The following is a 26,000-nucleotide window of genomic DNA, read 5'->3' as shown; positions in this document are numbered from 1 at the left end:
TGCAAAAATAGGAGAAGAAAGAATAGTTGGATATAATAAAAAGTGTTACAATGACGTCATGTGTAAGGGACCATCATATATTCGCACACCCTGCATATATAAAATATAAAGTATAGTTTGTGTACTTAAAAGGACAAGATATAACAAATAAAAGTGGTATCAATCTTTTCCTTCCATTCAGTAAGAGTCTGTCTAAGTCTACATTCCTGAGAAGATGGATATTGCTTTGTAAACAAATAGAATATTGGCAAAGTTTGTATGTTAGCCTCTATCTTTTATATTCTTGTCTAACAGAGACTAAAAGAAAACCTCATTTTTCATTTGCATTCATCAATAGCAAAGTTCTCTCATCTTATGAACCTTTCTATATATCTATATCTACCTACTGAGCTATCTGAATAAAGGGAGTCTCTTCTTATGTAAAGATAGTTTAATGGTGTGGCTACTCCTTTAACTACATGTACATGAGATATATTTTTAGTTTAGTCTTCAACTAAAACAAAAACAAACAAACAAACAAACAAAGAGTATATGAAACACACAAATCTTAATTTCATTAAAGAAGAAGAAAACGAAGAGGAAGCAGAAAAAAAAAAAAAGAGAAAATTTTAAGGAGAGAGAGAGAGAGAGAAAGAGAGACAGACAGAGGAGACCCAAATCGACGCACACAGGACTTTCACACACACACACACACACACACACACACAGGCTGAGCTTTTTAGATATCACAGCATTACAACAAACACACTTACACACTTACACACTCACACACACACTACAAAGATAGTATCAACTAATCTATCTAGCTGTCTATCTGTTTATCTTAACCAATCTATCTACAGTCAAAAGTAGACAACAACCAATAGACAACAGACAACAGACAACAGACAACCAACAGTTAGTCTACCAACCACGCACCCCCCCTCCCCCCCTTTTCAACTTTTACAACCCATCCATCACTAAATATCAACGTTTCCAAAATTTCTCCACCAATCAAAAAACCAAAGTTAGCAGCTTCAACAACATCAACATCAACATCACCATCACCATCATTATCCACGTCGCCACACCACACTTCAAGAACTACGTCACCAATAGAGAGCAGCTTTTTAACAAACTTAAATTTAAACTCTCCTATATCTCCCAAATCATCGTCATCACAACAACTGAACCAGTTGAACAATAGCATCGCTACTGAAACTATACCTGAAGTCACTACAGACTCAGAATCTACAACAATAGATACCTTAAACAATAGTTCATCCCCGCCAATGTTAGTTTCATCCTACTCACAACAAGATCTTCTCAAAATACTTCAAGATCCTGTCTTGTATCAGCAGAAACATATGGAAATCAGAAATGACTTAATTAAACAAATTAGACAGCAAGATCTAGTCATAAATGACTACAATAATGAATTGGAAGTTTGCAAAACTGCCAACAAAGCTTTCAAACAAGCATTGTCCGAGATTGGAACTGTGGTTATATCTGTAGCCATGGGTGATTTATCAAAAAAAGTCGAGATCCACACTGTTGAAAGCGATCCTGAAATTTTAAAGGTTAAAATCACCATTAATACCATGATGGACCAGTTGCAAACATTTGCCAATGAAGTGACTAAAGTTGCCACTGAAGTCGCCAATGGTGAATTGGGAGGCCAAGCGAAAAACGAAGGATCAGTTGGAATATGGCGGTCATTAACCGATAATGTCAATATTATGGCTCTTAATTTGACTAATCAAGTGAGAGAAATTGCTGATGTGACTCGAGCTGTTGCTAGAGGAGACTTGTCACGTAAAATTAACGTTCATGCCCAGGGTGAAATATTGCAATTACAAATGACAATAAATACAATGGTGGATCAATTGAGAACTTTTGCATTTGAAGTGTCGAAGGTAGCACGAGATGTCGGTGTTTTAGGTATTTTGGGTGGACAAGCTTTAATTGAAAATGTCGAAGGTATTTGGAAAGAGTTGACGGACAATGTAAATGCCATGGCTTTGAATTTGACCACTCAAGTGAGAAATATTGCCAATGTCACTACTGCTGTTGCCAAGGGAGACCTATCGAAAAAAGTCACGGCTGATTGTAAAGGAGAAATTTTGAATTTGAAATTAACCATCAATCAGATGGTGGATCGATTGTTGAAATTTGCCTCGGAAGTGACCACGTTGTCACGAGAAGTCGGAACTTTGGGTATATTGGGTGGCCAAGCTAATGTCCAGGATGTCGAAGGTGCCTGGAAAGCAGTAACGGAAAACGTTAATCTAATGGCCACAAATTTGACTAACCAAGTGAGATCGATTGCTACTGTGACGACTGCTGTTGCTCATGGTGATTTATCGCAAAAAATTGATGTTCATGCTCAAGGAGAAATTTTGCAATTGAAAAACACCATCAACAAAATGGTGGACTCTTTGCAATTGTTTGCTTCAGAAGTGTCGAAAGTGGCTCGAGATGTCGGTATAAATGGTAAATTAGGTATCCAAGCACAAGTCAGCGATGTTGATGGATTGTGGAAGGAAATTACTTCGAATGTCAATACTATGGCTTCCAACTTGACATCACAAGTGAGAGCATTTGCTCAAATTACTGCTGCTGCAACCGATGGTGACTTCACTCGATTCATCACTGTTGAAGCGTCAGGTGAAATGGATGCGTTGAAGACAAAGATTAACCAGATGGTGTTGAATTTAAGAGAATCGATTCAAAGAAACACAGCAGCTAGAGAAGCGGCTGAATTGGCAAACAGTGCCAAGTCGGAATTCTTGGCCAATATGTCTCATGAAATTAGAACTCCATTGAATGGTATAATTGGTATGACACAATTATCTTTGGATACTGAGTTGACGCAATACCAAAGAGAAATGTTGTCTATCGTGCACAATTTGGCTAATTCGTTATTGACCATTATTGATGACATTTTGGATATTTCCAAGATTGAGGCCAATAGAATGACGGTTGAACAAATTGATTTTTCATTAAGAGGTACAGTATTTGGAGCATTGAAAACATTGGCGGTTAAAGCGATTGAAAAGAACTTGGATTTAACGTATCAGTGTGATTCGTCATTCCCGGATAATTTGATTGGTGACTCGTTCAGATTGAGACAAGTTATTTTGAACCTTGCTGGAAATGCCATCAAGTTCACCAAGGAAGGTAAAGTTAGTGTTAGCGTAAAGAAATCAGACAAGACAGTTCCTGATTCGGGTCGATTATTATTGGAGGTTTGTGTCTCTGATACTGGAATTGGTATTGAAAAGGATAAATTGGGCTTAATTTTTGATACATTTTGTCAAGCTGATGGATCAACTACTAGAAAGTTTGGTGGTACTGGATTGGGTTTATCAATTTCCAAGCAATTGATTCATTTGATGGGTGGTGAAATTTGGGTTACTTCGGAATACGGATCGGGGTCGAATTTTTACTTTACAGTGTCGGTATCACCCTCAAATATTAGATATACAAGGCAAACTGAACAATTGTTACCATTTAGTAACCACTATGTGTTGTTTGTTTCTACAGAACACAGTCAGGAAGAATTGGCTGAGATTGAACATGCCATCGTTGAATTAGGGTTGAATCCAATTATTGTCAACAATATAGAGGAGGCTAATTTGTCAGAGCCAATTAGATATGATATCATTATGATTGATTCAATAGACATCGCCAAGAAACTACGCTTGTTATCCGAGGTGAAATACATCCCATTGGTCCTAGTTCATCATTCCATTCCCGAATTAAACATGCGCGTATGCATTGATTTGGGTATCTCCTCCTATGGAAATACGCCATGTTCAATGACTGATTTAGCCAGTGCATTAATCCCGGCATTAGAATCACGCTCGATATCACAAAACACCGATGAATCAGTCAAATACAACATCTTACTTGCTGAAGATAACTTGGTGAATCAAAAATTGGCAGTGCGTATATTGGAAAAGCATGGCCACCATGTTGAAGTTGTTGAAAATGGATTAGAAGCATTCGAAGCCATACAAAAGAACAAGTACGATGTTGTTTTAATGGATGTACAAATGCCAGTGATGGGAGGGTTTGAATCGGTTGAAAAGATAAGACAATGGGAAAAGAAGTCGAATCCAATTGACTCATTAACTTTCAGAACTCCGATCATTGCCCTCACGGCACATGCAATGTTGGGAGATCGTGAAAAATCGTTGGCTAAAGGAATGGATGATTATGTGTCGAAGCCATTGAAACCGAAGTTGTTGATGCAAACTATAAATAAATGTATTCATAATATCAACCAATTGAAGGAACTATCGAAACAGAATAACAATACCGATTTTGCCAAAAAGTTGAAGAAGGGAGTTATTCAATCATCATCTGCCAATAATGGGGCTGCTGGTGGCGGTGGTGGTGGTAGATCAAGAACCGATTCCAATACATCTACGTCCCCCCATGCCTCAAATGCAAGTTCACCTTCAAGATCGTCGCCTGGTGGAGGCAGCACTACTAGTTTTGCCAACACTAATGGAAACAACGGACCATATTCTGCATACCAGCAATATCAACAACAGCAACAACAGCAGCAGCAGCAGCAATACCCACCCGCTTTTAATCAATCGAGATCATCACCGGCATTGAATGTGGCATCGAGTGCATCGTCCAATACCCAATTCCAATCAGCCAGCAATAATAATAATAATATCAATAATATCAATAATGCTAGCGCCACACACACTAGTCCCGATGACTATTCTCGTGGTGGTGAGAATGGATTATTTGCCACATTGGCAGCAAGTTTACGACCAGGTCAATTGAATTTGAATAATCGATCGGTAACTACCGATAGTGTATTGACTTTTACTTCGAATAAGATTACGGAGTTGGGTGATGTTGATGTTAATAGTGAGCAGAACGCTAGTGGTGATGGTCACAGTGGTGGCGGCGATGATAATGGTGACGATGCGATGGATATCGATGTGGCGAGAAATTAGACCTCCTAATTTCAACATTTTATAAAGTAAAGAATTTTAGTATAGAAAGTAAGTAAAATAAGAACAACAAAGAAAGACTTAACACATGGTTTTGTATTTCCAGAAAGAGGGGACAAAGATGTATATTACAATCCTAAAACAAACTAATTTACCGCCGTATTATTTTTGTGATTATCTCCCACAAACGATAAATTGATCTCGTTTGACCCGTTTCTTTTTACCATATTTCAAAATTGTCGTATCAATCTTCTTACCTGGTTCAATTACAGGGGCCAAACATGCAATAAATTCGTCGTATTTCCATTGCGATTGGATTGCAAGTAGTTGCTTGAATCGAGTGGCTACATCTCGACTTAGACTCGACTGGTCAATGAATTTAACCACTAAGGAGTTGGCTGTGGAGAAGCTACTGGAGCTTGTGGTTGTGGGTGAGGTTGTGTAGTAGTGGCCACGGAGGTGGATGATTTCAAGCGGGACGTTGTAAAAAGAAGGCAAGGCCGTTTTCCAATTCAACAAGAAATCAGCCACTGTGGTGGTGCTAGAGCCAAATGAGGCATCCAATTTCGATAATTCTTGAATACCAAACCAATGGGCAATGGACTCATCATTCAAACGTAGTGGCCTGTGTAATGGATCTACTGTCGATAGGTCTTGCCCTTGATCTGGGGTTGGGGTAGTGAATTTATAAATGACGGCATGAATCATTGATGGTTGCCAGTTATCAAATACACCCTGATGAGCGTGAGCACTACCAGTGGCCAAATCCAACTCCGAAATGCTAAAGCTGTGGTTTAATCTGTTTTCACTTATTAAGTACGTGATTAGAGTATGCAAGATTTGTGAAATTGATTCGTGCGATAATTTGTAAACATACATATCTCCAGTGTTGCTGGTGGTGTCGATGATGTCGGTGGCGATTTCACAAAGGCATGATTCAGTGTAAATCTTTTCAAATTCAGCTAGTGAACATGGACTCGATGCAATTAGTTGATCTCTTGTCACTTGAGAACTCTTCACTTTGTTGCCGTATTCAGGAACGATATCTAATATTGACCCGGGGATAGTTGTCAATTCATAGACATAATTGCATTTAGCGAATCCCATCAATACATCATCATCGTCGTCATCATCATTGTATCCATTTTCATTTTCATGCTTTTCGTGATGGCCGATTCTACATTGATTCATAAGCAACACACAATTGGAATGGTTATTCTGGCGTAATTTAAAGGTTGCATCTCGCGTACATACAACAACAGTGGCATCATTATCGTCATCATCACCGTTGTTGTTAGTGACAGATGCTGTGCCCTTATTATTGACTCTCTTCGTTTTCAAGTCGAGGTGAGGGCTAGGTGATGTCGATAAGTGAGTTAAAAGATTGGGTGGGAGTTGGATCAATTTGTAGGTATAGTTGTTGTTGGCGTCAGACCGTAGTTGTTGATAGACGCGAATCGAAGTCATGACTTGTTTTCCTTTCTGCAGTGGAGGATCACTTATTTCAATTTAATTTTGAATTCGGTTCCTTCTTTGGGTGCTGGTTCAATGGTCCTTTCTTTCAAATGTTTGAACTGTCTATCTATAATTTTTCATTATTATCTGTTTTTGGCGCACGCGTTACGGAAAAATAACAAATGCGGCTCTGCCCGCTTGTGGGACTTTTGCGATACACGCGTATCGAGGTGCATTTTTTCAGATCTTCCGATCTCATTCATTCATTCTCCTCCTCCCCTTCAGTGTGTCAACTGTAGGATTCTTTACGGATGATAGACGATGATTATGTCTCCATATGTGTACGTGAAATTTATATTATTGTAAAGTACTATTAATACGATTAAAACTATAACAAAGTCTTCTCTTGCTCTATCAAAATACTCAACTCGAAAGGAAATGAAAAACCTTTCTGATTTCCATTTATTGAAATGAGCCACACCTGTTAAAAGGAATAACTAAAAGTTTGATCCTTGATTAATATTCCTATCTCTAACTCCCAACTCACCATTGAAGAATTCATCACTGCCCAATTTTTCATTCTTTCTCCAGAAAGTCCATCCTGCTTCTGGGTCACGGTTATTTCTTCTCTTGAGATAAAAGAGGACTCCAATAATACCAAGTAAAATCGACCCACCGACTCCAACAACTACACCAACGACAATCTTGTTTGTTTGTGATAATCCGCCACCATTGTTGTTTGAGTTACGGCTGTTGGCATTTTCTGTTTCCAGGGCTTGAGAAGAAATTAATGATGTTTGGGTAACAACAACTGTTTTACCATTTTCAACTGAACTCAAAGTTGTCAAACTACGCGAACTTGCTGATGTATCCGAGGAATCACTGTCCTCAGTTGACGAGGAAGACGAAGAAGTGGTACTGGATTGCGATGTCGTTTCCGGGGCTTCACTTGAGGAGGAAGATGATGAACTTGTTGATGAAGATGACGAGCTAGGTTCGCCAGTTTCTGAAGCAAATGAAGATGAGGAAGAAGATGAACTGGTTGTGGTTGATGATGAGGATGATGAGCTTGAGGAACTCGAACTATCAGACAGGGTATCAAACGAGGAACTAGAATCGAAGAAAGTGAATGAAGATGTCGAAAATGGATTACCATAGGAAGTTGTTGAAGGCGATGAATTTGAACTCGAACTTGAGCTTCTCGATGATGATGATGAACTGGATGAAGACGACGACAGGAACGAAGTTGAACTTGATGAAGATTGTCCAAATCCAAATGAGGTACTACTACTAGTACCAAACCCATCACCTGATGTAGATGAGAAAAAACCATCACTTGTTGAGTTATCAGCCCGTTTCTTTTGGTTACGATTCTTTTGTTTCTTTTGTTTCTTTTGCTTTTTTGCTCCTGTGTTTCTTTTTCTATGGAATCCCATAGTTTGGTCAAGATTATCACTGTTGTCTATTGAAGTGAATGTAGTTGTAGTTGCAGTAGCAGTAGCAGTTGCTAAAACTGTATTATCAGGTGAAACGCCACCATCAGTCGAATTAGAGACGATGGTTAGGTTGTTTTTGGTGGTACTGATGCTGCTCTTAAATACTGAACATGGATGTGACACAATTGATGAAAATGATGGTGATGTGGAGTACAAATAGGCCACTGAAATCAAAATTGTGAGGAAACAGAAACTCTTCAATATAGTTCCATAAAGATATAGTTTTTTCGACCGCTGGTTGTGCTTGCTAGAGTTATAGCTATTGTGGAGATGTTGCTGTTGTTGTTTCTCTGGTATTGATCCTTGCATTGTTATTCTATGGTTTTCGTGTAAATGTAAATCTAAGATCTAGGTGTGTGTATCTATCTAATATGTAATTGGCTCTAAAAACAATGATGATGTGTTATGTTGAATATGTATGTATTTGTTTGTTTATTTGTTGTAGGGATGGCGATATGTTCAAACGAATGTAAAACTGTGGAATTAATAGTGTAATTAATATGAGATCAGGTGTGTGTGTTTGTAGTTGTAGTTGTAGTTGTAGTTGTAGTTGTAGTTGTAGTTGTATGATATACCTCCCTCTTAGATGAAACTAGCGTTATATAGCCGAAGAAGTTGTAGAGAGGGGTGAATGTCTCCTTGGTTTCGATGTTGGTCTTTTGGCTTGTCAGTCTTTTGGTTTTATAAAAAATTTTCCTTGTTGTTTTCTGTCGTCAGTTTTTTTTTATTTTTTATTTTTTATTTTTAATTTTTAATTTTTAATTTTTTTATTTTTTTATTTTTTTATTTTTTTAATTTATTTTTTTTTTAATTTTTATTTTTCGTTTGTTTATTTATTTTATTATTTTTAGATTTCGGAAGGGGGGAGGGGGTTTTGAAGAGAAATACAGATTCAGATCAGAACAACCTACACTTCTAGTTTACGTAAAATAAGAAGAGTATATGATACTTCCGAAGAGTAGTAGCTATAGTGAAGACACTTCTTTGTATACATACGAGCATCAGACGGCCCCTTCTAGAAGAGGTAAAGTAAAACAAGAAAAAAAAAGAAAAGGGAGAGATATGAAAAACCGTTTATTTTTCAAAGAGATCTGATGTTTTTTAGTTTCAGTGTCGAATTTTTAAAACATGTCTTTTTTTCTCTTTTCTACGTCTATGCCTATGTCTATGTCTATGTCGTATTATATTCTCTCACGACAAACTTCTAACAATAACAAATGAAAGAATGAATGGCTAAGCCTAAAGTTACACGATAAATCCAACAATTTTACCCATTTAGTAACAACTACTATTATACGACGACCCCAACTTTTATATAGTGGAGATGCATTAAAACTACAAACCATACTGTACTGTAAGAACAAAAAACTATTGAAGAACCTCTTTAAGCCCTATGGCTTAGATGGAAAGAAAAAGATGGCACTGCCTCTTCTCTCTCTCTCTTCTATTAATGACTACTAACATATACTTTAAATCCACACACTTTAATTGTGCAGCACGTGCAGATATATAGCTTAATCCATATTAAATTAAATTAATTGTCTGTCTGTCTGTCTGCCTTTAAGTCAAAACTAAAGGTTATGAGAATTTGCTAAATATCTACATTTTAATTCAGGAACAACGACATGTACAGTTGGAATATTCTACTTGTTATATTACCAAAGTAAGCCTGCCTATTCTTGTCACTATGGTCTAGAGAAAAATAATCTATCATCTTCTAAGCCCAAGACATCAACGACACGACAATCATTAAGAATTGAAAATCTTTTTTTTGACGCGTTTTTATAATATTATTACACAAATATGACTCTCATTTGTTTGTTTTGATTTTTTTTTTTGTCTGTCTGTCCGTAAGACTGTTCTGTTTGTTTTGTTTCATGTTTTGTGTTTCATACATCATTCTCGGACCGTTTGGTTCTAACTAGCGATTCTGGACTTTGTATATCTTCTATATAGAGGAAGTCCAACAAGACGAGGAGACATCAAGAATAAATAACAACGAATGATTAGACAGAATTCCACGAGCTAGTAGTTGCCTCTCCATTTCATCAATAACTCAAAACTAAACTGTGATTCTACGGATTTTCTTTTTTGGCTGTTTTAATAGAATTAGCTCATATTTTGTTGCAAAATTTTCTTTTGTAAAAAAGTTACAAATTACTTATGCCAATATTAAAAGAAACATTAAAAAACAATATATGTCTAATAAACCAGACAAAAGCATGAGATCACTAGAAGGTAGTATAAGCTGATACCTTTTGGTTTGCTTCAGTATAGAATCTAAGGTGTAATACTCCATTTAGTGTTATTACACGACCTTTTAGTTCACAGCCGAATATATTGAATGCTATTCATTCAACAAAATAGAAAGTTATCTAAAGGATGTCACACATCAAAGTTTAAAATGACTATATAACCAGTATTGAGGTCATCATACCCCACACACTTTAATCACAACAAAGATTAAATTGTAGCCTGTGTCCGTTATTGGTCAATTAAGCGTGTTTGCAGTTGCTAGCGTTCTTGTAAAATTGTATTACGACCCTATATCTGAGTCTTATGTAATTCTGAGCAGGTTGAAAGACAGTAAAATACTGTTAATATATAGTATCGTATTATTATAAGGTGAATAGCATTCAATATATTTGACTGTGAACTAAAAGGTCGTGTAATAACAGAAACATCAATCGGTAGCAGTTCATAACATGTCGCGAGTTTTAACTTCTTGACACATAATATATTGTTACGACATATAAGAAGCTTTCTTTCCTTTTCTTTTGTTTCTAGAATAATCTGGAACAAACGGAATTAGGCGCAACCAATTATTTACTATGACTGCAAAATTATAACTGTGGTATTCTTTAACATTCTTTAACATTCCCTACTACATAGCAAATAGTCTATATATAGAGCACTATGAATCTTGCCATTTTCCAAATATCCTTCATTCTCTCCAAACATAACACAACTTACAATCTTATAACTATAGTACAGCTGCTTTTCTGAATCATGTCTTATTATTACACTGCTCAACCATACGCTAATCCAGTTGATTTAGATTCATTGTTATCTTTATTACATCAACAACAATTTAGACCACAGCAACCACAACAACAGCCACCACAGCCACCATCACGCGTACTACAAACTTATCCACACCACTACAACCCAGCTCAACAACAACCAAAACCAATAAACTCTCGACCAAGGGTGGTTCAAAAATTGGAAACTGAAGATGAATATCAAATTCAAATTTACAAACCATATGGCAATTTCAACAATTATGAAGTCAAGGTTAAAAAATTAACCCCACCTTTGATTAAAGTCATTATCTTTTCCCACCAAGATGATTTTCAAATCGATTTCAATTTCAATTTAAACTATATTGATTTGGAAAATATCAATTGGAGATGGTATAAACAGGATAATATCTTGAGTTTGAACATTCCTAAGAAGTTGCATTATATTCATTCCAATTTAAATGATGTTATCAATTGTTTATTAGGTGGAAGCTCTGATCCTCAACGCCAGTTGTATTTAGAACACGATTCTCCTGAATTTGAAGATGAAGAACAGGAGTTGGAACATGGTAATGGTGATGATTATGATGATTATGATGATTATGAATTGGGTGATTCAGATGATTCTTCACTTGATGAACACGAAAGATTGGTTCAAGAAGCTATTGATGCTTTGATTGAGAAGAAAAAGAACAAGAAGCAAAGCAAAAAGAAGAAGAACAATCAAGAAGTCGAGAAAGCTGATGGTGAGACTAAACAACATCAGCAACAACAATTACAACAAGAAGAAGCCAAGCAGGAAGCTTTCGAGAAGCAAAGACAGTTAGCACAGGATGCTATCGATGCTGTTATTGAAAAGAAAAAGAAGAAGGCAGAGGAAGAAGAAAAGAAGGCACAAGAGGAGGCTAGAGCTAAAGCGGAAGAAGAGGCTAAGAAGAAGGCAGAGGAAGAAGCTAAAGCTAAAAAGGAAGCTGAATTGGCAGCAGAAGCCAGAAGAAAAGCTGCTGAAATTGAAGCCCAAAGAAAAGTTCAACTCGAAAAAACCAGAAAGGAATTTGCTCTTAAACAAGAACAAGAACGTCAAAAGATTTTACAAGCACAGCAGGAATTGGAAAAATTGGTTAAAGAGCAAGAAGAGTTGGAACGTCAACACAAGTCTCAGCAAGAAGAGGACAACAATTCCATCAAATCAAAAGAGTCTCAATTGAAACTGGAAATTCTTAATGAAGAGGATGAGTACAATCAAAACTCGAATGATTATGAACAATACTTGAGGCAACAACAAGATTTACTTGATCAATTTTTTGGTTTCAATTTGGGTCCAGTATTGACTTCGAATTTGCCTTCTCAGGCTACAGACGATGGAACTAGCACCTCAAATACTACGAAAAAGACAAACAGTGCTAAACCAAATGATTTTGCCGGTGCTGCTAGAGCTAAAAAGTCAGAGCCAACCAAAAAGAAACAAGTTGACTCAGGTTCAAAGCCAAGCAAAGTTGAAGCATCATCATCAAGATCCGATGAGGCTAACCAACTACACCATTACTGAAGGTGATTAATGGGTCCAGTTCCAAACCATTACGTAGACTTCATTCACCATCTTTGGAAGATGTTGAAGATGAAGAATCAATTTTGTTTAGAAAACGATTTGATCATTAATCTGAAAATAGTAACTTCTTTTTTTAATAGATAATATATGATATAACCTGAAGCAAACTACTATCACATGCTAAAGTGTATACCTTTGATCTCCCTCTATTAAACTCAAGCGAAGGAGCTTTGACTTTAGAAGTCACTGGGTAGCGTTTTCCCGCAACTCAAAAGATCTCCATGACTTTGGAAAAAACTCACCGGTTTCACCCAACTAAAGCAACTTAGTATATTGAAACACTCCTTCACAAAGAATGTCCAAATCAATTGCAGTATTTGGAGGTAACGGGTTCCTAGGCCGGAAAATATGTGAAGTCGGAATCAATCGAGGATACAATATAACGTCGTATTCGCGATCAGGCCAACCACCCAAACTCCATACTCAACAACCACCATCGTGGATTAAACAAGTATCGTGGCAAAAATGCGATATATTCCATCCGCATCAATCCATATCACCTGCACAATTGAGTCAATTCGACACCATAATCCATTCAATTGGAATTTTATTTGAAGATGCCTCGTACAAGAAACTGATGAATTCAAATTTTGGCATATTACAAGATGTACAACGATTGGCTAATAGGGCAATGGGGTCTAACCCAATGCAAAAGGATAAATCGAATCAGAGTTATGAGGCAATCCAACGTGATTCTGCTGTATTGATTGCTGATGAATATATCAATGCTAGAGTAGATGCATTAAAGAAGACTAAAAATAGTGATAGTGCTTCTACTACCACCGGAAATGATGACAAAGATTTGAATTCAGTAGTGGGCAACTATGTTTACATCTCAGCTGACCAAAACCCACCGATTGTTCCTCAACGCTATATAATCACCAAACGAGAAGCCGAGTTCGAATTGAGCAATAAACCCCATTTGCGTAGTATACTAATGAGACCAGGAATCATGTATGAAGAAGATCATTTTCCACAACACGATAATACTGGAGTTACGAATAGAGACGTGTTGGTGAAAGGGTTGAAGTTGGGTGTCAATTTGAAAAACACCGTTTTGGGACAGCATTTCCTAAGTAATGTGATTAGACCCGTGGTTAGTACCACTCAAGTTGCCAATGCTATATTTGATAAATTAGAAGACGATGAGTTCAGAGGAGGGGTGGTGCCTGTTGAGGAGATTGAACAAGAGCCAAACTTTTTTTGAAAATTAAAAAAAGCGAAATTGAACTATTGAGAATGAATGTACATATGTATAAACTTGCATATATATATATATATATATATATATATATATGTAATGACTCTAAAGAGGTTTATCTAAATGTAAATACTGTAAACTGTGGAGATCCCATCATACAAGATTATCTGGTTTCGAATTGACATTAGCAGTTGACGAAGTTGAAGTTGAGTGGGCTTCAAGACTCATTAGTTTTTGTTGCAAAGATTTAAGTAAATCAGCTTCAACTTCACCTAAATCGAGATTTTCCGGCACGGCAATTGATGATGCAGTAATGGTTATGTTTTTCATACTGGCAACTTCATCTATCCCTGCTCCAGTTAACGTGAATCGCAGTTGCGTTTTAATTAAACTGTGGGTATCCCTATCAAAGCCACCACTAGGCCGCTTATTTGAAATCGATGGAGGCGGATGATGGTGCTCCCCCTCTTTCCCCTTGGCTGGTTCTGTTTGAATTGGTTGCTTTTCTTGATGCTTTTGTTGTACTATTTTCCCAGCACCTGGACTCCACCAATACACCGGATACGTTCGCACTATATTACCCGTGATTAAAGCAACAGTAATAATCAACACCGAGCTAACCAACTGCACCGGCAAGAACCACCAACTCATTTGTCGCACTTGTTCATCAATACTAGGCAACAATGCACTTGCTCCTGCGGGCGGATGTATAGTATTGGTGATCGCCATAACCACTGAGCTTATTGCAACACTCAATGCTCCACTAGCCCAATAATTCAGTCTTCCGCCATGACTCAAACTAAACAATTTTTGTATACTCATGCCAATCACGGAACTGATGAAATGGCCGAAAAAGATATTACGTGGTTGTGCCAAGGGTACCTGTGATGCATTGAAACATAAAATGGCAGTAGCTCCATACGATGCCAAGATCATGGGGGCATGATGATGATCAGTAAACACATTATGATGGATAAATATACCCATAATGAGTGAAAGCCCCGCAAATGTAGCAATGAAAATCTCGAGCCATATGAAGTAATCAGGGGCGGGTTTGTGCGGGTGTTTGTGGTGACCTAGAAAATGGGCTATGAAGCGAGGTAGTTTGGATATCTGATTGCGGGGAATATATGGGTCGAGCACAGTATCAATAGTGAACTTAAACACCATGGTTGAACGGACAACAAGAAAAGGCTGGGGTGATCAGTGCGATGGCGGAGGTTTATGCACAACAGCAGGAGTGTTCTGCCGTGGACTGAAATGTCGATGGAGACTGGGGACTGGGGACTAGAACCTGGGCTTTTGCTTCTGCGTAAGGCTGAAAAAAAAGTGCTTCTAGAAAATGCAGGAATTTGTCTCTCTCTTATTATAATTGTATTTGTTTTTGTATTTGTAATAATTCCGCGCGAATTGTTTTTACTAGACCAAGGTGAAATTAAATTGACTCTTTTAGTAAAATGATGAATATTTTTGGGGAAGCTGTACTAGTGTATCACTTTACTTGAGATCAATGGAAAATAACCCATGTCTTAGCGCTGAGTCTTCCTCTTTCATCATGGCCTGTTTCCGTTTTTCTTTTCCTTTTTGTATTGTGGTTTTGCCAAGGCTTTTCTTTATAAATCATTTGCGGGTTCGGAGCAGATTAATTTACTTTTAAATTCTGTAGGGGGGTTCAATTTTGGCAACTTGACTTTGAAATAGCGACAAGGAATAAAGCAAATATGTGAAGTAAGGTTTTGACGGGTAATGATAGAAGTGTAGAATGATCAGAGGAGAAAATTATTTCGTTTGGTGGGTATTTTCTTCTTCTCAACCTGAATTGTATGCGAAGTAAGCGGTTGTGGTTCCATGGAACGAAGCTGCTTTCTTTACAATCAAAGTATTGTCTCCTATATCTCCTATATCTCCTTTTCTTTCCTGTTAGCAATTCTTGAGTTCAGAATAGTAATCTCTCATGATCTTATTAGAATTTCTATTCGTTTGGACTTTTAAAAAAATAGTAAGGAGACCTATTGAAATTTGATACCTCTTACTGGCACTAAATTGTTCAACTTGGACTCCTTAAAATGACATAAATTACAAAGATGCTACGAACGTATTCATTTTGTGGAGTCAAAATGCTGCAAAAAAATCGTTAGTAAGTTGCTGGAATGCTAGCTTAAACTCTAGATAAGTTGACATGATGACTATAGTAATGTCGTAGCTGATCATTGCGTCAATGCAACAAATGGCACCAGAAACAGTTATATAAAACAACAGAATTGTAAACAACTAAACAAGTTCTTCTCCAATTGCTTGGCTGAACAGTCAACATTGGCAAATTTAAACCCCAACATTGATGTACATTTATGGAAAAGTGGGATTGGTCAAGGAATGCTATCGTGATGTTTGAAATTTTCAATTTGCAATTAGACGCGTTTTGCCTTTTGTTTGTACTTCACATCCCACTTTTGTTTACACTTTTTACTTTCGAAAAAGTTATTATCCCACCCCCACCAGTAACAAGAAGATATAACAACCACTGATGTCACTCGCAGCAGTAGAGCCTACGTTAGCTACAGAAACTAGAGACGCCAATTTTAAAAGAGATATATCTCAAGTCGAACAAGAGCAAACTCTAGAAGAGGGGCAACTGGATGCAAATACTCCGAATAAGGAGGATCAGGGTATTACACCATCTGCCAAAAGAGCAAAACTAGATACATCCAAATGGACCCCACCATCTATCACCAGCATATCCAATTTTCAAGACTTTAAAACATCAACTTATATCTCCCAGATCCCAACTGAAATATCGCAAGTACCAACAAAGCCAGTGGTGATCGGTATTGATGAAGCAGGTAGAGGTCCAGTCTTGGGCCCCATGGTGTATGGCCTTGCGTACTCTCTAAAAGAGTTTCTGAGTAAACTTCAAAAGACATATGGATTTGCAGACTCGAAACAATTAACTGATGATAAACGACAACAATTATTTCAAATGATTGAAGATGCTGAACTGCATGAGTTGAATAAACATATTGGATGGGCCACCACGACAATGACAGCAAAAGACATATCACTGGGGATGTTGCGTTCTGTACATGGAATCGGAGCATATAATTTGAATGAGCAAGCACATGATGCCACTATCAATTTAATTAAACTGATTATTGCTCAGGGGGTGAATGTCACTGAAATATATGTTGATACAGTTGGGCCACCAGTTTCATACCAAGCTAAATTGAAAACCCACTTCCCCACAATTGATATCACGGTAGCCAAGAAAGCTGATAGTATATACCCCATAGTATCAACTGCGTCAGTGGTGGCTAAAGTGACAAGAGATTTAAACATTCGTCATTACAATACGCATTTACCTATCTTGCTAAATCATAAATTGGGCTCAGGGTATCCTAGTGATCCAAACACTAGCTATTGGTTAAATCATAATGTTGACCCCATATTTGGTTGGTGTTTTGGATTTATACGGTTTTCATGGCAAACGGCAAAAGATGCTCTTGTAAGACATGGAGCTGCTGAGGTAATTTATCAAGATGATTGTGTTAAAGAAAAGGGGTACAAGGATGTGTCGGAGATGTTTGTTGATGCGAATAAGAGTAGTGTGGGACGCATAACCAAGAGTGTGTTTAGTAGTGACGATGTGAACTTGTTGTAATGAGAGAAGGCAAAAGATAGACGATAAAGCAGGGGATTAGGTGCTGATAATGAGGTGGGTATGATCCATATGGGCTATCGTTAAGGATAAACACCTAGGAATCCAGTACATCCCAGACTTAAATCGAGACTTTGAACCAAGCTTTATTACTAGCTAGTATCTTTGGTAAATAATAATAGATAGTAATATAATTTGATTACTTGCGCTCCTGTTACTTTATTACGACAAAAGGGTATCTCAGACAGCAGTGTCGTGAACTCTCTTTCTTGTGTCGTAAATGAATCGTACATCTTCCTCAAGAGTACTCATGGACATATAGTTCCGAAATTGAAACGGAAAACATTGATGCGCAATTTAACCAACAAACCAAAAAAAAAGAAAAAGATTTTGTCTCGGAGTACAGTTGCGGACTTTTACTTCCGAATAAGAAGTGAAGGGATGATATGGGGTTAGTAAGAGATAGCCTCTTCTGTGACTGGTGTATAGACTATCAAGATTGAGTATAGTATATGTATAACATGTAAAGATTACTTTCCATTAGTTTGATGCATTGCACAACTTAACCAACAAAAAACTCAATTTTAAAAACTTTACACACCCTTACCAAGGTAACACAAAATAAGAAAGAAATTGAATGAAGTGAATGAGAGAGAGCAAAAGACGAAAACAAAAATTTGATTTTTGAAAATATCATCCATCCATCATCATCATCAGACACACATCAATTGGTCCCTTCAAATAGTTTTTTTTCTTTCACCTTACCTATTCATATTTACCAACAAACCATGTCTGCTTTATTTGCTGTATCTAGGTCAGCAATGGCCTTACGTTCTGTGGCCCCAGTATCAGTCAAAACTACGTCGTTTTTAACCTTGGCAAGACTTTATTCTTCAGGCAAATTCCCACCACACACAGTCATTCATATGCCTGCATTGTCCCCAACCATGACACAGGGTGGTATTTTGGAATGGAGCAAAAAAGTTGGTGATGAATTGACTCCAGGTGAACCAATTGCTGAGATTGAAACTGATAAAGCATCGATGGATTTTGAATTCCAAGAAGAAGGTTATTTAGCCAAAATCTTGAAAGAAGCTGGATCCAAGGATGTTCCAGTTGGAGAACCTATTGCTGTTTACGTAGAAGATGCTAATGAAGTTTCGGCATTTGATAATTTCACTGCCGCTGATGCCGGTGAAACTCCAAAACAACCAACACCAGAAAAGGAAGAAGAAAAGCCAAAGGAAGAGGAGTCCAAGCCAAAGGGAGAATCTACAAAAACCGAATCTAAATCTTCGTCTGCTTCAAAATCTTCTTCGTCTGCTGCCTCATCAGGAAGAATTTTTGCAACCCCATTGGCCAAAACCATTGCTTTGGATAAAGGTATTTCGTTAAGACTGGTTAAAGGTTCAGGTCCACACGGTAGAATCGTTGCCAAGGATATTGAAGGTCTTGAACCAGCACAAGCAGCTGCAGCTCCTTCCGCCACTACTACTGTTGCCCCATCTGGTGCTACTTATGAAGATATTCCATTAACCAACATGAGAAAGACCATTGCCACTAGATTATTACAATCAACTCAACAATCACCAACTTATATCATCCAATCACAAATTTCAGTTTCAAAGTTGTTGAAATTACGTGCATCGTTGAATGCTACTGCTGAAGAAAGATATAGATTGTCTGTTAATGATCTTTTGATCAAAGCTATTGCCATTGCGTCAGTTAGAGTCCCACAAATAAATGCAGCTTGGTTGGGTGACCAAGGTGTTATTAGACAATACAAGAATGTTGATGTATCAGTTGCTGTTGCTACTCCAACTGGTTTGATCACCCCAATTATCAAAAATGCTCACAACAAGAGATTGACCGCTATTTCAAACGAGATTAAGGACTTGGGTAAGAGAGCCAAGATTGGTAAATTGAACCCAGAAGAATACCAAGGAGGTACCATTTGTATTTCCAACTTGGGTATGAACCATGCTGTTACTGCTTTTACCTCGATCATCAACCCACCACAATCAGCAATTGTTGCTATTGGTACTACAGAAAAGAAGGCAGTACCTAGCGATGTCAATGAGCAAGGCTTCATCTTTGATGATGTATTGACCATCACCGGTACTTTTGATCATAGAGTTGTTGATGGTGCTCTTGGAGGTGAATGGATTAAAGAATTAAAGAGAATTGTTGAAAATCCATTGGAAATGTTGGTCTAAGACTTTTCAAATTTACAGTTTAAGTATTTTCAAAACACAGTTGACCTTTACTGTATAAAGTATGTAAACGTCTCAACTAAGTAAGCCAGTCCTCAATTTCTCTCAGTGTTTTTGTATTTTGTTGAGTGCGCCCACCAAATAAATTGGATAAAAGAAATTTTTGTTTTCCCATTTATCAGAACTAGATCCCATACATCTCTTTAACCCACCGACCCCTACTCCCCTACTCCCCTACCCCCCAAACCCCTCAAACAATGACAATCAAGGAAATATATATCGCTAGACATGGCTACCGTATGAACTGGTTGCCACCCCCACATCCACCTAATCCTACAGGCGTGCCTAGTGACCCTCCATTGGCACCACATGGTGTTGACCAAGCAAAACAATTGGCAGCATACTTGACTTCATTGCCAACAAAAGACCAACCACAATTCATCCTAACTTCACCCTTTTATAGATGTGTCCAAACTGCCGAGCCAGTTGCACAATTATTAGATTTGAAAGTCCACTTGGAGAGAGGTGTTGGAGAATGGTTTAAAAAGGGCAGGAAAATCGTTCCTGAACCAGCTGATTATCCCGATTTAAACAACTTCTTCGCCAACGTTTTGGATAAGGAAGACGTATGGCCAAGAGATGGATTAGGCATTATTCCAAACCTCGAAGGTGAAACTGGCGAAGAAATTTATGCTAGAGCTCAACAATTTTGGCACAAGTTTATCCCCGTTTTTGAAAAACAGTATCCTGAAATTGAAAATATCTTGATCATCACTCACGCAGCAACAAAGATTGCCTTGGGCAGTGTGTTATTGAAGTTAGATTCTGTCACCAGTACCATAGATGGAGACAAGACTATGTTGAGGGCTGGTGCTTGCTCAATCTCGAAATATGTACGTACCAGTTTATCAAATGATTTCGATTGGAAGATTGTCATGAATGGTAACTGTGAGTTTTTGACGAAGGGAGAAGAAATGAATTGGGATTTCACTACTGGCGTTGAAGCCGGGTCAGCTGAGGATATTGCTAGAAGAAAGAAAGAGGCGGAACAGGCTGAAGGGAAAAATGGTGGATCTTCTAGTGGAGTTGATCCAGGTGCTGCTAATTCTGAAGGTGAGGTGCCTGTCACTGACATTGCCACAGGTGCAGATGAAACTACAAATGAGGATGAATTTGAGGTACGTAAGAATTCAAAGAGTGTTTTTTAGAGTGAAGATCGGGTCAAGAGGATTTAGAGAGTTTAGACAATTTAAGGAGCCAATTTTTAACTTCATTTTTAGAGTCAATTAATTTTAATAGATATTTCAATTTTCCAAATAGAGACGCTTTCATTTTGCCATTTCCAGCCGTTCATACTAACCACCTTCGAGTAGACATTTTACATAACTGTCGATTTACCAAATGTACCGAAAAGGCTAGACGATGAAGACTTTACCATTGATAGAACCAAGACTAGAAAGACACCGAGATTCAAAACCAATATCCTAAAACCATCTGCTCGTCTCCAAATGACGAGTCTAAGTGATCAGTCACCGTTAGTTAAAGTATCGAATAATACGACAGCTCGAGATACGGCTCATTCGGCTGCACCAACACTTGGAAGCAGTCACAAGGGGAGAAATAATTCTATAATTGACGCGTCCACATTAATAAATGGTCGAATTTTTGAAACTAATTGGCATGAATTGACGGGGTCTGAGTTGATATTTGATGACTATGGGGAATTAATCGGACAAGTTAAAGAACATTTGACATGTAATGATAAGCTCAAGTTTATACCTAAAAAGAACCACAACGAGGGGAAAGTTGCTGATTATATCGATTTGGACGATGAGGACCTCGTCGATGAATCTATCAAGATGGAAGCGGGGAATTCAAATCTGAAGCCAAGTCCATTTTTGCGAAACGCAATCAAAGTTGCAAAGAGGAGAGAATATTCTTAAACTTTGTAAATCTATTAATAATCTATGTGAATTAAAAACATGCTTGTTCTATTTTACAAAGCACACACCTCTGATTTTAATTACTTTCTTGACGTCACGACACGCTGGACATGATCCATAAACAGTTGCAAACTGACGTCATCAGTAAACACATCGGAACGATCACCAAATCCGTAAAAATGATTGACATTTGTGGCATAACTGGTACTTGGATTCAATTTGGCCATCAAGAACCGTGCTTGCGACCCACCTTCATCACAATCGATAAATCGCGGTAAGGGGAATCGATCAACTAATAACAGCATGGCCTCTCTTTTAGGAGCTCCCAAAAAGTCTTTGAAATATGCGTATTCTTCTTGTTCATGATATCCAGCTTTTCTCCATTGGGCAATTTGTGAACCGTGGTGAATTAAAATTTGGAAAAACGTATCAAGAAGAAGAATCTTTGTTTTACCCAAACTTGCAGAGTCAAGTAATACCGGTTCCGGTTCGTTGATTATCTCTTCACCGGTATCTTCATCCGTGGTAGAGCCCCAACTATTGATATCATAGGAAAGCAACGTAGGTTGGATCATAAGCAATGAATTGGCTAAATCCTCATGCATAAACACATGTCGTACAAAACTCGTTTCATCGGGTGAACTATTAAAAACATTGATAAAGGGCGATCTCCGCAAATGAAACATAAACTGCGGGAAAAGTGAATAGGTAGTTGATAATCTAAATGAATCCATCATTCCAATATTGTACACCGCAAATCGAGTACAAAAATCAATCAAGACTTGATCCAATTGTTTACTCAATGCAGTGCCACTAACAAATTTCTTGTGTAAATCAGTTTGCAATTTCTTGACTGCTTCACGAGCAACAAGAACTAATGCTGCCTCTTGATCAAAACTTGCCTCTAATTGGGCATTTTCCGAGTCGAGGATAATATTGACGGGTATTGTGGTAACACGAAGTCTCATTTCACCATTGGGATGCTGATAATGAAACAAAAACTGGATAAATGTAGCCGCGTTATTGGTATGCAAGTTGTCCATTTTCTCGAAATAAATTGCATATGTCGATCTAGGGTCAACACTGCATAATTTCCAACTATTGGTCTTGCCTTCTCCAACTTCGCGTTCGCTAACCATTCTTTCATTGGCAGCAACCGTTTTATTAAATGGTAGTGAACTTGCATTACCAATCAATCCTTCAATTTTCAAATCCTGGCATACTTTAACTTCCAAAGTCGAATTAAATCCCATATCGAGCCATTCGTTATTTAATTCTTGCTTCTTGAAAAATCTGGCAAAACTTTGTCGGAAAATTGCTGTACTTACCGAATCTGTCATGACTATAACCCCGCCGGTCTTTGTACAAACTTCGTCCATTTCAAATAGTCCCACTTGGTCATAACTTCCAATGAAGAGATCACAACTAAGTCCCAATGAAACTAATACTTTGGCAATTTTGGCATAAAATGCTTTGGCTTCTTTGTACAACGATGTATCTGTTTTGGTCTTTGATGATGTTGTTGGTGCCTTGATTAGGCTAGACTGTTCCTTTAAAATATCGTGATGCGATCTCATTGGTATTTTTAACGGGGTGTCAACAATTTTACCTGGTCCTAAAGTACATACACCGGCAATGAAAACCATCATATGTCCACCAGTTAAATGATTATCCCCAAGTATACTCTTTAACAACAACGTCGAAACGTTGATCGCTGACCCAGTGGCCCTCGCTGGTCGTTCACTATATTCACTATGAGGAAACGAATTAGGGACGAGGTTCTCAATAATGTTTGTCAATTCATATTCGACTAGACTGAGTGGTTGCAAGAATCGTCTTGCTGTAGGTCCAATCAAATGTTCAAAATCAGCAGCTTGTGCGTGCAACAACCCGGCACTACTGAGCCCACTTCCCAGTAATCCTAATGTTTGTTGCACCTGCTCCAAGTTGTACGTCTTGTTTCCATTAAATGTATAGCTCAAATCATCATTTGACGTCAAATCATGTACTTTGACATGTTTACCAAAAGAGACAAATCCAACCAATGCATTTTCCGGTAACAAGCTTAGCGATAGAACTAAGCTTTCTTTTAATTTGGCAAATTCAGCCTCAACATCATCACCTTCAAACCCAGTATCAACAACATAAAAAAATACCGGTGGCAACGAACTTTTCCTCCCTGTCTCGTATTCAACAGTTGTGAATTGTCCTTCTAATGCTGGTTGTAAATACGGGGTGCCATCCTCAGCAAACACCGCTGGCAATTGATTAGGCACACTGCAAAATTGACATGACCAAGTGCCATTATTAACCACCACATATGGGTTCAATATCGAACGACAAGATCGACAACTTATTAAATTCAGTTTATCCAAAACAGTTACTTCACTTTTATCATTTAGTGGCGTATATAGTGCTCCCATGGGTATGACATTTCGTTGATGTTGCAATTTCGATTTCGGCACCGAGGACCACGATAATCGTACACCATCTCTATCTTCCCTACTTTCAAAATCCATAGCTTCTGTGTGTGTGTGTGGTAGTGTATATCTTTATTGAAAGTATAGTAAATGCGTATACGTTATCCTTTTGGAAAAACGTTAGTGAAAGTTTGTTGTATGCGTGTTTTGGTTGTTGGCTCTGGCTGTAGATGGATGATTTGGTTGCGATGAAAGCAGCCATTGCTTTTTTTTTATTTTTTTTATTTTTTCCTCACCAACACTCGTGAGACCACAAACAAAATAAACAGTCAAATCTTTTGTGGTATGCGCGACTAACAAAAATCTTTCTTCCTCGGGAAAAGAGATTTCAACCAAATCTGATATCTCTCATCTGGGTTAAGATGAGCGGTGTAACAATCATGCACCGACACGCGCAATTGCTAAGAAGATGCGCTGGCAATATTAAACTAAGGCAGCTTGCTACTGCTCCTTTACATCCCGATTCAGACCTAACGTACGAGACCAGAGCAAAGGAGATTGAGTCGGGCTCTACACTGGGCGGCGCTGGCACTTACTATCCACGCATCTCATCCATACGACAGAGAAATAACCGATCTGTCATACGTATACCAACATTTCGCCAACAATTTGAACAGACTGACTTTAGCACATACGTAAACAACCGATTGGATGAAAGCTATGTCGTTGAAGGACGCATACTCAGCATTCGGAAAGCAGGAAAGGGTATGTTCTTTTTCGATCTTGAGCAGGACAACACCCGATTGCAGGTCATGGCTACAAACAAATTAATGGGGACGGATATAGACAGATTCAACAAAGTGCACACCTGGTTCAAGCCGGGAGACTACATTAGTTGCATCGGGTACGCTTCAAGAACCAAAACTGGTGAGCTTACATTAAAAGCCAACAGCCCCATTGAACTATTAACCCCTTGCTTACTCAAGATGCCTAACAAATTGACTGATAAGGGTATAATCAACAACAACCGTGTTCTCAACTACTTGGTCAACCCGGATTCGAAACAACCAATCATTATAAAGTCACGGATCATCCAATGCATACGACAGTTTTTGCTTCAACGTGATTTTTTGGAAGTGCAAACACCCATATTAAGTAATGAAGGGACGGGGGCTAATGCCAATCCATTCAAGACAAAATTCAAAGACACCGAGGTTCAATTGAGAGTGGCGCCTGAATTGTGGTTAAAGAAATTGGTGATTGGTGGGTTTGATAAAGTGTTTGAAATTGGCAACAATTTTCGTAATGAGGGAATTGACCAGACTCATAATCCTGAATTCACATCGTGTGAATTTTATCAAGCATATACTAGTTTAGAAGAGTTGATGCAAATGACTGAAGAGTTATTAACAGAGATTTTCAAAACATTCAATATGACTTCCATTTTAGAAAAAGCAAAGTTTCCCCGATATGAGTTTTTGCCAACTTTGGAACAAGTCACGGGCGTACCGCTCAATGATTTATCGTTTGATGGTCTTTTGCAGTACTACAAGCGTCTTGATCTACAAGTACCGCCCAACCCCAACCCCACCAGCTTACTTAACAACTTGAGTGAAGTATACTTAGAATCATTGAGCGTTTCAAAACACCCAAATACTCCCGTGTTTATCTACAACCAGCCCGAACTCTTATCACCATTGGCGAAATCATCCTTAGTCAATGGTACTACTCGCGTGTCATCACGATTTGAATTGTTCATCAATGGTAAAGAATTCATCAATGCCTATGAAGAAGAAAATGACCCGTATCAACAATTTGCCAAGTTTAAACAGCAACAAGAAAGTAAACGGGAATTCAACGATGATGAAATGCTTATTCCTGATTGGCAATATGTTCAAACAATGAAATTGGGATTACCGCCTACTGGAGGATGGGGGATTGGAATTGATCGATTGGCTATGTTTATAAGTGGAGTCGAGAGGATTGATAACGTGTTGCCATTTGGTAACTTGAGAGATGTTTTAAAACAATAG

The 26,000-nt window shown here is 38.0% G+C and overlaps 11 protein-coding genes across 11 annotated transcripts; 7 read left to right on the top strand and 4 right to left on the bottom strand. All coding sequences in view use genetic code 12, as the record gives it.

The window, feature by feature from the left end:
* Window positions 1–1,271: 1,271 nt before the first annotated feature.
* Window positions 1,272–4,961, top strand: NIK1 (Nik1p; the record flags this gene model as incomplete). The annotated part of the gene is made up of 1 exon (XM_051813439.1): window positions 1,272–4,961. The coding sequence occupies one exon, from the start codon at window positions 1,272–1,274 to the stop codon at window positions 4,959–4,961; it is 3,690 nt and encodes a 1,229-aa protein (XP_051674154.1).
* A 171-nt stretch (window positions 4,962–5,132) lies between these two features.
* Window positions 5,133–6,425, bottom strand: DCC1 (Dcc1p; the record flags this gene model as incomplete). The annotated part of the gene is made up of 1 exon (XM_051813428.1): window positions 5,133–6,425. One exon carries the CDS (start codon window positions 6,423–6,425, stop codon window positions 5,133–5,135), a length of 1,293 nt encoding a protein of 430 aa, XP_051674153.1.
* Window positions 6,426–6,910: 485 nt separating this feature from the next.
* DFI1 (Dfi1p) lies at window positions 6,911–8,218 on the bottom strand (the record flags this gene model as incomplete). Its single annotated transcript, XM_051813417.1, has 1 exon — window positions 6,911–8,218. The coding sequence occupies one exon, from the start codon at window positions 8,216–8,218 to the stop codon at window positions 6,911–6,913; it is 1,308 nt and encodes a 435-aa protein (XP_051674152.1).
* A 2,700-nt stretch (window positions 8,219–10,918) lies between these two features.
* On the top strand, window positions 10,919–12,478 carry CANMA_000144 (uncharacterized protein; the record flags this gene model as incomplete). Its single annotated transcript, XM_051813406.1, has 1 exon — window positions 10,919–12,478. One exon carries the CDS (start codon window positions 10,919–10,921, stop codon window positions 12,476–12,478), a length of 1,560 nt encoding a protein of 519 aa, XP_051674151.1.
* A 355-nt stretch (window positions 12,479–12,833) lies between these two features.
* CANMA_000143 (ubiquinone biosynthesis protein) lies at window positions 12,834–13,745 on the top strand (the record flags this gene model as incomplete). The annotated part of the gene is made up of 1 exon (XM_051813395.1): window positions 12,834–13,745. The coding sequence occupies one exon, from the start codon at window positions 12,834–12,836 to the stop codon at window positions 13,743–13,745; it is 912 nt and encodes a 303-aa protein (XP_051674150.1).
* A 147-nt stretch (window positions 13,746–13,892) lies between these two features.
* CANMA_000142 (uncharacterized protein) lies at window positions 13,893–14,726 on the bottom strand (the record flags this gene model as incomplete). The annotated part of the gene is made up of 1 exon (XM_051813385.1): window positions 13,893–14,726. The coding sequence occupies one exon, from the start codon at window positions 14,724–14,726 to the stop codon at window positions 13,893–13,895; it is 834 nt and encodes a 277-aa protein (XP_051674149.1).
* Window positions 14,727–16,263: 1,537 nt separating this feature from the next.
* Window positions 16,264–17,394, top strand: RNH35 (ribonuclease H2 catalytic subunit; the record flags this gene model as incomplete). Its single annotated transcript, XM_051813375.1, has 1 exon — window positions 16,264–17,394. One exon carries the CDS (start codon window positions 16,264–16,266, stop codon window positions 17,392–17,394), a length of 1,131 nt encoding a protein of 376 aa, XP_051674148.1.
* Window positions 17,395–18,179: 785 nt separating this feature from the next.
* LAT1 (dihydrolipoyllysine-residue acetyltransferase) lies at window positions 18,180–19,607 on the top strand (the record flags this gene model as incomplete). Its single annotated transcript, XM_051813364.1, has 1 exon — window positions 18,180–19,607. One exon carries the CDS (start codon window positions 18,180–18,182, stop codon window positions 19,605–19,607), a length of 1,428 nt encoding a protein of 475 aa, XP_051674147.1.
* A 254-nt stretch (window positions 19,608–19,861) lies between these two features.
* Window positions 19,862–21,547, top strand: CANMA_000139 (transcription factor TFIIIC subunit; the record flags this gene model as incomplete). Its single annotated transcript, XM_051813352.1, has 2 exons — window positions 19,862–20,786; window positions 21,024–21,547. 2 exons carry the CDS (start codon window positions 19,862–19,864, stop codon window positions 21,545–21,547), a joined length of 1,449 nt encoding a protein of 482 aa, XP_051674146.1.
* An 80-nt stretch (window positions 21,548–21,627) lies between these two features.
* On the bottom strand, window positions 21,628–24,066 carry CANMA_000138 (uncharacterized protein; the record flags this gene model as incomplete). Its single annotated transcript, XM_051813341.1, has 1 exon — window positions 21,628–24,066. The coding sequence occupies one exon, from the start codon at window positions 24,064–24,066 to the stop codon at window positions 21,628–21,630; it is 2,439 nt and encodes an 812-aa protein (XP_051674145.1).
* A 713-nt stretch (window positions 24,067–24,779) lies between these two features.
* MSK1 (lysine--tRNA ligase) lies at window positions 24,780–26,000 on the top strand (the record flags this gene model as incomplete). Its single annotated transcript, XM_051813330.1, has 1 exon — window positions 24,780–26,000. One exon carries the CDS (start codon window positions 24,780–24,782, stop codon window positions 25,998–26,000), a length of 1,221 nt encoding a protein of 406 aa, XP_051674144.1.

This window comes from Candida margitis (assembly GCF_024628925.1).
Source record: "Candida margitis strain CBS 14175 chromosome Unknown scaffold11, whole genome shotgun sequence".
NCBI lineage: Eukaryota > Fungi > Ascomycota > Pichiomycetes > Serinales > Debaryomycetaceae > Lodderomyces > Lodderomyces margitis.
Note: the sequence above shows the minus strand (reverse complement) of the source record. Positions and strands in the feature narration are given on the sequence as shown.